The following is an 11106-nucleotide window of genomic DNA, read 5'->3' on the forward strand; positions in this document are numbered from 1 at the left end:
GGTGGTGGGGGGGGGGGTTGGGGGAGGGTGCGACATGTTGAGTGTTATTTTGAATTTATTTTAGTTTCTACTTGATGTTTATTTCCTTCTGTTTATCCAGGTCGATGTTGTAAAAAGTCTGAATGTTCAGATGGAGCCCTCAAAATAACTATGTTAGTGTAGTAATACTAACTAAACTATTTTTACTTCAAAATATAATGAAAATGTTTGTTTTTTGAAGTTAACATCTTTCTTTATGGAAGTAAATGAAATTGCTTGACACTACTTGCAAATATGCATTTCTAAACAAAACATTTTCCTCATCTGTATGCTACTGTAGGACTTTCACTTAATTAGTAATTATTTGTGTTGAGGCACAGGTTTGTCTTGCTCTTTACTTTTGAGTATTGCTTAAATATGCAAGGCATAAAACGAATTCTTACTTACACATGAAGTTACTTGCAGCTGATCTGACTTCCAGCTTACTCTAAAGAATGGGTTGGCTGGGTATATGGCGGGTGTTTCTGGAAGAGTTTCAGATTGTATCTTTGAGTAGACAGATAGCTCTAGTGTAACTTCTTGAGTGATCTTGCAGTTGTCCAGACTTCTGTCTATTTTTTAGGTGAACAGTTTTAGATTAAATTTGTAGCTTTATGGAAGATTCTTAAAAGGAGAGTGAATGGCAGAGACCTTCTCTAGAGGAGAGGGTAGGAATAAGGTGTTACAGTTGCCAGTGAATGTGAGAAGAGGGCAATAAAACTGATCAGGTGCTTCCAACGTGGTGGGGGGGTGTGTGTGTGTGAAGAGGTTAGAGTATAATTTACCATCTAAATTTCTGGGACTCCTGGCTTATTTTCTTGCTTTTTGCAATTGCGTTTATTTTGTGGCAGTCTCTGGCTGGTAAGCATCTTACATGCATACTCACAATCAACACACCCCACCTGACTTCCTTTGCATAATATCGAGGCTGCTAAATCTAGGACAAAGAGTTAATGCATGTGTCACTGATTTTATGGGACCTGAAACCTCCAGTAGAATTCCATTTCATTTTGAAGTGATCTAACATAGTACATGGAGTAACTTGCTCTCTCAACAGTCCCCTCGCTTCATCCTCTCAAAGGGCCTTCAAACAGTCAACTTAGTTTCAATGGTAATTTGTTACTGCCATGTAGTTAACTTGTAAGTCTTTTTCCCCAAGTATTTGAAAAATGCCCTCTGGCTAATTTCTTGCTGTGTATGTAGATCACATTTCACTTCCTTAACCAATTGTTAAAAAGCTTTTAGAACTGATCTTCTAAATGTACATGTTGGCCTTGGAAACTCAAAATTCCACTGAGATTGCTAGTATGGGTTTTGGTTGTAATGATAGTAGGTATTTCTACCAGCAAACTTGCTGGTTTACATGTTTAGGGACTAGTAGGGGTTGATACCTGCTTTGAAATAAGGTTTAGCTTGCTGATAATACAGCCCATTGATGAGTCAGAGCGTTATTATGTATTATACCTGCTGAAGACCCTGAAAATTTAGCTGGTGCAGTGATCTGTGAATTTTTCAGAAAGACTTACTAGCTGTAGTAACTGCTATTGCTCAACAGTTGGAGTGTTGCATTCAATGCTATCTAGTACTGCTAACATGGATTATCTCATTCAAATGAGATGCTTAAGTTGAAGCACTTGCTGTACAACTACATCTAATAATAATTTCTTACTAATTGATGAAATTTTTTAAATTTATTTTGCAGTAATCTATGCCAGCAATTATGACAATGTTAGCAGACCATGCAGCTCGTCAGCTGCTGGATTTTAACCAGAAACTGGATATCAATCTCTTGGACAATGTGGTGAAGTGCTTGTACCATGGAGAAGGCGCACAGGTAATGTGCACTTAGAACCTATGTCTGTTGACCATGTTTAAAAGTTGCTCAAATCAGTTGAGCAAAATTGATTTACTTCAGTAAAAGTCAGTAATATTAGTGAATTTACTTTGATAGTGACTAGAATATCACTGGTAATTCATGTTCCCTTGTTTAAAGGTAGGCTTCATGTAATTAATATTGTAATGATGCCTAGAAAAATGTTGGTTGAGTGTGTGTTAATTTCTAGCATGCCTTTGCTTTTGAAAGGGTATGAGCAAGTACAGCTTCGTAAGAGCACTTTTGCTTGCAGCTTGCCTTCTCTGACTTAGGTCTTCAGGAACGTTCAGGGTACCTGTTGTTTATTATCACAGACAGGATTTGTGAAGCTGTAAACTCAATATTAGCTTCACTAAAGGATTGTATTTAAAAGAAAAATCTTAATGATGTTATTATGGTATTTGTACTTCCAAAGGAGCATGTCACACATTAAAGAGAAGAGTTTGTCCTTTCTTGTCTTTTTTTTTCCCAATTACTGTTGGTCTGTATGGGTTCTTCTTGCATGCTTTTATTTGGACTTAGTGCAGATTATGAGGTCTAAGTTTAAATTCGGGGAATGTGTGCATTTATGTGATTCTTGTATTGCTTTTACCTATTTCTTGAACTATTCTTAATAAGACTTAAATGTTGAAAGTAAGTACTGCTACAAGAGCATTGGCATAGTTCTTCTGTCAAGTTTTAATGGTTCATGCTTAACAAATGGGGAGTTTCACTGTCAGACATACCAGTTACTAAGATATGCTTATGCAACAATAAGAAGTGAATTAAAATGAGACAAAGCAGCTGATGCTCTTCTATTCCTTCCAGCTGTTAGAAAAAAAAATACTTATGCTTTTTTTGTGCACCTTTCTTTTGCTTTTGTAAGGCTTACTGATGTGAATTCCTACAGATTCTGAAATCCCTTGTTGTTTGAAATACTTGTATTTTGAGTTTTCTAAACTCAGATAGTTTCTAGCTGCAGTTTTTTAAATGATCATGTGACAGAAAACTGCTTGTAGCTTTTGCCTTAAAAGTATGGACTTGTGAGCGCTTGTTTTGCAAACCATGTTTGTTTACTGTATTGTGCTTTTATAGTATTGCTTGGTTTGAATGGAGTTTAAAAGGTTGGGAAGACTTATAAGGAAAAAGAAGATTAACACTAAATACAGTGATCAAATTGCTATTGTTCTGGTGTTGTGGGAAGTTGTTTCACTTAAAAGAGCTGGACATAGTTTCTTCTGTTTAGAAAATTAATGCAATAAGAAGCAAAATTCAAAGAGGTGGTGCTTAACTGCCAAAAGTGAATTATGATATAAACCTATTTTAAATAAATGTACTAATGTGTGTCACTTTAGTGAAAATTTGGTTTGCTATTTTGGTACATTTCCAGAGGTGGAGACATTTCAGTGAGTCTTTGAGCTCTTACCTCTTCCAAGGAGTTAAAAAGTTCCTGCAGGAAAAAAGTGCTTCTCTGTGTAGCCCAACAGCTCAAATCATGACTGAAAGGATGACAGGAATAATAGAAGTTGAGGAGACTACATAATAAAATTGGGAGATTAACAGTGGTTTGCCTGGAATGGATGAGGGTAATGTGGAAAAAAGGTTTAGAATGCAGCCTGGATGGCCCGTGCTGAACTTGCTTTCAGATTCACCTGTCTCCTCATTCTGCTTAATTCTTGTCTCTGCTTGCAAAACTTAGCTGCTGATCTATATTAGGCAAGAATGAAGCTGTTGTCTGTCCTAGACTTTTAAATTTTTCTGCTCTTCAGCTTTTTTTGTGTACTTTTCTGAAAAGAAAGAATGTCCTCAACCCCACCCTAGTCCAATGCATGACTGAGGAGACTAAAGACAATCCATAGATGTTTACCTGCACTCATCCCTGACTCTTACTCTGGTCTGTTAAACTTTCACACGCCCAGAAGGATTATTTCCTAACTGATTTTCTTCTTGGTAGCAACAACACAGTGAGGTTTCAATCTTGATTAAGCATTACTATTAAGTTTATACTATATTTATGAAGTTACCGGAATTGATGTCCACAATCAGGGTTAGTGGGTATGAGAGCAAACATTTCAATACTTGGGAGAAGGATATTGAGTATCTGTAGTTCGTTGGTGTTGAAATTTGATCCTGTGATGTGTCACCAGTATTAGAAGCACTAAGGAGACCAGTATAAAAACAGACCCAGGTTGAACCTGGAAGTAATGCAGCTAATCTTTCCCGCTTACACTAAACTGCATCAAAAGTGCTGATTTTTTTCTTTTAGGCTCTGATGTCATACTGTGAGAACTTTTTGGACTTAAAAGGAATATTTGTGTGGTACTTCTCCATACCAAATCTACAGGAACTTAATTGCTAGTCTAAGTCAGTATCAGACAGGGAGTTTCTCCACTGTGCTGAGTTACGTTACGTAGGGATGCCAGTATTGTACAGTTTTTCTTGCTCTTTGCTGTTTTAGCTTTCAATTTTAATTTGGTAAATCCCATACCCAATGTGTCTGTTTCTTGCATTACACACATATATATATATATATTTTGGGTCCTGATTGTTATAAATAGGGCTACTCACCAGGCATATGATTCTTAAAAATCAATAATTTTATTGGATAAGGCCCAAGCAAACAGTGCTGGGCGCAAGGGGAGCGAGGCACTTCCCACTCTACCAACAAGCACAGCTATCACAATGGCATTTCCCTTATTTATGCTGCAAAGCTTTACATATTCATTTGATTTTGCAATAAGCTTATGCATAGTAATTTCCTAGCCACTCCTCTCCCCGCTTCGTATTATAATTAGCTAAGGAGTCCCTTTGAGCCTGCGCAGTGCTCTCTGGTGGTCGTCCGAGGGACCCCAAGATGAAGTAAAACTGGTCTTCCTTAGGCAAACTTTTCACCTTCTTGTTCCTTTGGCCTGAGTCCGAGGTTCGAACTAGTCTCGACCGGTTCTTGGATAGTCGTTCTTCATTGTACCATTGTTGAGGTAGTCACTGTTCGTTACAGCATACCGCACAAAAACTTAACCACATTTATCTTAAGACCATATTTGGGCATGCAGCTCATTAATCTATTGCTCAAGCATATAGATGCACTTCCTACTTCTAGCTATGCTTAGCAATTTCTCCAGGTATCAATTTAATATACCTATATATGCATAAAATCATTCCTTTTTATCCTACATGAATCACCACACTTCTCACATTATGGACTTTCTACCTTACTGAAAATACGGGTTTTCTTATACCAGCTGATGATTAGCTCAAGTATGTACTTGTAGCAGACTAGAACTCTGTATAGCTGTAGTAAGTTCTAACTGTTGAAGTTAATCCTGAAGTAAAGCTTTAACTGCTTTGTAATTCCATTGAATTGGCTGTACAGTGCAGTGAAAGAATGAACTAAGTTCTGTTAATTGTGGTGTAAAACGTTTATCTTGTAAGACAGTGTCTGCTTGTAGATGATGTAATTTGCAGCAAGATTGGTCAATACACTGCACTTTTGAAAACAGCTAACATCGTTTGTCTCCCTTAAAAACACTTATCCACATCCAGGCTTGTGAAAAGGACAGCTAAAGTGAATTCAGGTATTTTAGTGTGTAATTGCTTCAGATGAGACTTTTTAAGTTACTGAAACCATAGTATCTGGGACAATAATTGGTAATGTCAGTCTCGGGGAAAAAAAAACTGTTAGCATGACTAACTCCCTCCCCCCGCCCCCCAAATCAGTTTTTAAAATCGTTTAGTAAGCTGTTAGATACATGAAGGGATCCCTCAGAAGTAGGGTTTGGAGACCTCTGCTTTGTGCTGCTTCAGAATAAAATCAACAGTTCCTACATTAACAACTTTGCATCATGATACTGTATTTCTTAAAGCTGGCATTTTATATATATATTTCCAGTATACATGTAAGTTTGGAAGCCCTTGAATAAAGTTTTATCTAGATGATTTTCTTGAATGAGAGAACTTCATTCCTTAGGATGTTTTCCCTATAATATGTGCTGTTCTTGCATGTTTACTGCTGGTGTAGGTGAATCATTCAGTATGGAAGAGTGGAAGTAAGTAAATTACTGTTCTTGCATCAATGCATTTTTGGAGTTTGGTTGTCAATAAGTCAATTGTCACATAAAAGGATGCCTAAAGGACGAGTTGCTCCTGATTGAGTTCTGCCTAACTGTTGGTTAAGTGATTTAAAGGTGTGCTATATATTAATGTCTTCACTGACAGTATATATTTTCTTAAATAATCTAATACTAATTTTTTTTTTATTCAAACTTTTAGCAAAGAATGGCACAGGAAGTCTTGACTCACTTAAAAGAGCATCCTGATGCGTGGACAAGAGTTGATACTATTTTGGAGTTTTCTCAGAACATGAATACCAAAGTAAGCAAATTAACTTTTATTTATTTGGTTTTCCTCTTTCTTCCATTCATCAGCTTTGAGGAAGGTATCTCATTTTTAGCCGTAGACTTTCTTGATTCAAACCACTTTTTTTATTGTCTTGTTCCCAAAGTTGGCTTTAAACAAGAGCAGTAAGTGGACAAAATATTTAGACCTGCTTTTACATTGACAAGAGTTTCTTTCTCCCTTTTTTTTAAAGGAAGAGCTAAATTGGAAATATAGGGGTTTTTTTCAAGGCACATAAAATTATGCCAGTTCTAAAGATTGGTATGTGTCTGTATACATCTAAGTAATGAAGTCTCCTAGAGCCACATTTTGTCCATGGGTGGGCGTGTGGCTGGTTTTGATCATAATGAGAGCCGTGTGCACATAACTGAGGAGAGAATTTGTCCCTAGGTGTATTAAAGACAAAATAGAAACAGTTTTAGGCCAAGATTCTGAGTGATCAATGAAAGTTAACCACCTCAGACTCTTTGTAGTATGAGATTAGTCTTGACTAATATGCAGAACACATTTGCTTTGTACTGCTGTTTTGAATCCATCCATCATGGTAGAAACTAAAAGAGGCATCATTCAGTTTTTTTCTACAATTTTAAATGCTTTACCTAAGACGTCTGAAGTTTGAACCAAAAAGTTAATCAAAATGTGTTTTCACTGTCTTAAGTTGATTATTATTTCAGATAACTGACATGCATGTTTTTCTGCTTGATGCACACTGTGTTCAAACAGAAAATAATCGTGTTTGGATATTCTCTGAACTCAGGCGGTATTTGTGAAAGCTCCATTTTTTTTCGTTGCTCTCTGAAGTTTAGGGGAAAACAGTTTAAAGAACTTCCTCAAAGTGCTAACCTTTAACAGTGTTTGCCTGTTTGCTTGCCTGGTAAACTTTGCTTTTTATACTGACAGACATTACTAATGTTTAAGTTGATTTATCAACAGTATTTTTAAAAACTCAAATTTGTCTTGTGAAAAATGAGATGATTAGAGGAACAGAAAGAAAGCAACAGGTAAAGAATTCTTCAATTTACATAAATTGCAAATGATTTGGTGCTAAATTTATGCACTATGACATTTGGCTTTTATGCAATCATATTTTTTCTTTAATTAAAGCTGTTAACACTACCTGATATTAATCATAATGTTCCATTATGTTGATTGCTTGTAATAGGAAGAAAAGGGGTGTCTTCCTGTGCAACTGACACAGCTAGGCTTTGACGGCAGGCCTCCACAAGGTCTACCCTTTTGATTCCCTTTAACTGAATTCTGTTCATCAATTGTTTTTGTTTCTTGGGAGGTGGGAGGGAAAGGGATTCGGTGCATAGAATAAGTAATAAGGGGACCGTAGAAATTTCTACCATAGGGATCATTCAATACTTTTTTTCAGTCTTTGCTGTTACCTGTCCCTCATCTTCATAACTGAGCAGTGAATTGGTATTAGACAATGAGAAAGAAGCAAACCAAGAGCAAATTAACTTTGAAAGACTTCTTTTTTATGCACAGTTTAAATGTGTTTGTGTGCAACGTCTCAATAATTAATTAACATGTACACTTCTGATAGCTCAGATGATAAAATTTGTAATTGGTATTGCTGACTTTTTTTGGGCTTGATTTATCTAATCAATGGGGAAATACCAAAAATTAGATCTATCAAATCAAGTTAAGCTTAAAAACAAAATAAAAAAACCTGGAAAGCCCTTTGAAGAATGTTCAGGCGGGCTGATGAAGCCTTCAAACATGATATGGCAAGAAAGATGTGTAGGTGAAGATGGTATACAGTGATTTTATTACTGCTGCCATTTCATTTAATGTGTGAGTGTTTGGAAGAATGAATATTACTAGTACTGAGGAAGAGATGAACAAGACATTGAGAGAGGGCAGAGTTGTAGCCACATGTACAAAAGAATGGCTAGAAACCTAGACAGCATGAACCTCTTCACAGTTTAAGGTACATGAATCTCCATTAGATATTTGAGCAGAAAATGAGGGATAGGTGTAGCAAATTGCTAGAGGTGTCTGTCCTTTAATGAGAGGAAATCCTAAGTGGGAAACAAAAAGACTAAAGATGATGTCTGTCTTTGTCAGGATTTTCATTAAAGTTTTTTTGGTCATTAGTGCTTTTGTAAAATGAAACTAGACTTACCATTCTGGTCTTAAAAGCCAGATAAGTTGACTTGTGGAAAAATGTTGGGAAGCAAAACTGACGTTTTGGTTAGCTGTTATCTGAAAGGGCTATTAATACATGTGCCTGTAGAATGTAGAAATTGAACTGGAGTTTAGATCTACCAGTAGAAAGTGAACACCAATATCGGACAGTGCTAATACTTTTGACATTATTAGAAGCTTTTGTAAGTATGTTTTTGTACTGTGAACCTGGATTGGGGGCAGATGGTGTCTATAAATCTATAGCAGGGGCTGAAATCACTTCCTGTGAAGTGAAACATTTTGCTCAAGAACATTTTCATGCATTTACCTATACGAATATTCTCTTGATTTTATTTAGCTTTTTTGTCAAGTAATTAAGTAAATTTACAGATTAAAATCTAGTTGATAAACTTTTGCTGCTGGCCGTGAAGAAAAAAATACCCTGACAACTTTCTGTTAATGCATAATTTTTCTTGGTACACAAGATTTTGGAAGGTGACAGAATATTTTCCAAATGCAGGATGCACATATGAAGCTCATAGGAACTTGGGTTGGATAGAAAAGCAAAGGGATGTAGGTTATGCTAAGATGAGAACAGCAAAAATGATATTTTAATACAATGTAGTTTGGGACAGTCTACATTGTATTTTTTTAATTAAATTGAAGTTTATATGATCCCTTTGGTTGAAATAATAATGATCCTACTTTGTATAACAACTAACCGTTTTAAAGAGGAACTCTTATTCTCAGCCAAACTTTTAACTGTGAAAACTCGAGTTTACCTTTCAGGCATTGATACGATATTTTTTTCTTCCTAATCCACTGCAGATAAAGTTAAATGCAAAACTCCTTGTCCACTTTTCTCTCCTGTCTATTCATGCTAATGGGGTTTTACATATTAAAGTTCTTTGATATAATCACAAACTTCTTTCCCTGTTACTGTGAGTTGGCAGTAGGGACAAATGGGCAGAGGGACTGGCCTTACCGATTACTTTGCAAATGTAACAGTTTTGGGTAAGAACATAGGAAGGAATTCCTGAAAGGTAAAAGGATTTCCAGGAGCTTATTCACATTTTCATTATCCTTTGACTGAGCACAAAAGTTCGTCTTTAAATAGTAGAAATAGCTGCCATATTGGGGTGGGTATTGAAATTAAATAAACCTGTGGGTTGTCTTGCTGTTCCTAAAGTAACACACCAGTGAAGTTTGGGAAAAATTTTCTTTAGAAAAGTGCCAGTGTCAGGACATGTGATGCTAAGACAAATTTTTTTTTTTTCAGCTCTTAGAGGAACAATAGGAAGCTTGAGACCATCCAAGCTGCTAAATATTTTAGGAGCCTGGTTGTCTTAATACTTGAACACATAAGCAGTCGTTTATGATGCAAATTCATATCTGGCTGCTACTTTCTCTTCTCCAGATAGACGAAACTGTCTGCCAGAAGGCTTTTCATTATTATTTCCCCCCTGCCCTGCCTCCTGGTGTGAGCATGTTCAAACAGCAGGACTTAGTATAGTGAAGAATAAAACAAGAAGAAAAATGCATGAAACCTCAGTAAATGGGTGAATAGACATATATTTAATAAAATTGTTAGTTTCATAATCTTGAAGTCTTAGATGTTAAGTGTGAATGTCTTGATTGAATGAGAGTCCTGAAAGTTAGCTAGTCCTACAGTAATGTACTCACATTTCATTATTCTCCAATTTCAGTATTATGGACTGCAAATCTTGGAAAATGTGATAAAAACAAGATGGAAGATTCTTCCAAGGAACCAGTGCGAAGGTAGGGAGGGACTTTTGTTTTCTCTTGACTTTTATATAAAAACTAAGATTTAGACTGTCAGTCCCCATGTAAGTAATTTTCAGCTTCAAATACAATTAGGCTAATAGCTTTTCATCATGTAGTGAGACCATCTGTGCTTTTCTGGATGATGAAACCATGTCTTTCCCTTTCATGAGAATGATCTCGGAGGGATGGTGAGAACCTGAAATTTTGTAAATGTCATGGGAAGGTAAAAGGTGTGACTGATAGTTTTGAAACATCGTAACTTAAGTGTTGTACTGACTTACAGGTCATACTTATCTGAAGAGGTCTAGGCACCTTCTGAAGTTAGCTTCTGGCTTTGAGGTAGAGGTTTCAATTCTCTATACTTAGCACAGGAGGCTCTCTTCAGCTTGTCTGGGCTGTGTATGCAGCCCCACAAGTATGCTCTCATTTTTCTGGTAAACTCTGTGGTCCATCTGGTATTGGGTAGATCTATGTGACTTTTTTGAAATTGTAAGCAGCCATAATGATTTTAAAATAGAAACACTAAGTAAATGCGTAGTTTTACCTACTAATGGTCATTAGTTCTTTTAGTCAGTGAGATACTATAAAGTCTGCTTTTAATTCATGTAAGTGTATATGCACCTAGATTGCTGTAATTGGAAGTGCAGTGTAGGATAAACCCCAGTCTTCTGTCATTGCAAGGAATCTGGAAGCCTTAAAATAAATACAGTGTTTTGTTTTTGTCCCGTCCTTCCCCCATTATAGCTTGAAATATGTATTGAATCTTGGATGTAGTCTGTAGTAAATGGAGGTACGTCTATGGTAGAAGGCTAGTGCTTGTCTAGGTAGCTCTCTGTCAAGTGATGATACCTTGGACTTCAAAACATTAAGTACAGCTACTTTAAATTCTTGACTATCTCGATTTCAGTAAAGCATTTGAC

The 11106-nt window shown here is 36.3% G+C and overlaps 1 protein-coding gene across 1 annotated transcript; it reads left to right on the top strand.

Annotated features, from left to right (window-relative positions):
* Positions 1–1724: 1724 nt before the first annotated feature.
* LOC104466671 (exportin-1-like) lies at positions 1725–10180 on the top strand (the record flags this gene model as incomplete). Its single annotated transcript, XM_010080190.1, has 3 exons — positions 1725–1852; positions 6140–6241; positions 10108–10180. Coding segments are annotated over exons 1-3 (301 nt in total), but the record flags the coding sequence as incomplete, so codon positions are not given.
* Positions 10181–11106: the final 926 nt, after the last annotated feature.

The sequence above is a fragment of the Pterocles gutturalis genome, unplaced genomic scaffold (genome assembly GCF_000699245.1).
Source record: "Pterocles gutturalis isolate BGI_N339 unplaced genomic scaffold, ASM69924v1 scaffold4454, whole genome shotgun sequence".
In the NCBI taxonomy this organism is placed as follows: domain Eukaryota; kingdom Metazoa; phylum Chordata; class Aves; order Pterocliformes; family Pteroclidae; genus Pterocles; species Pterocles gutturalis.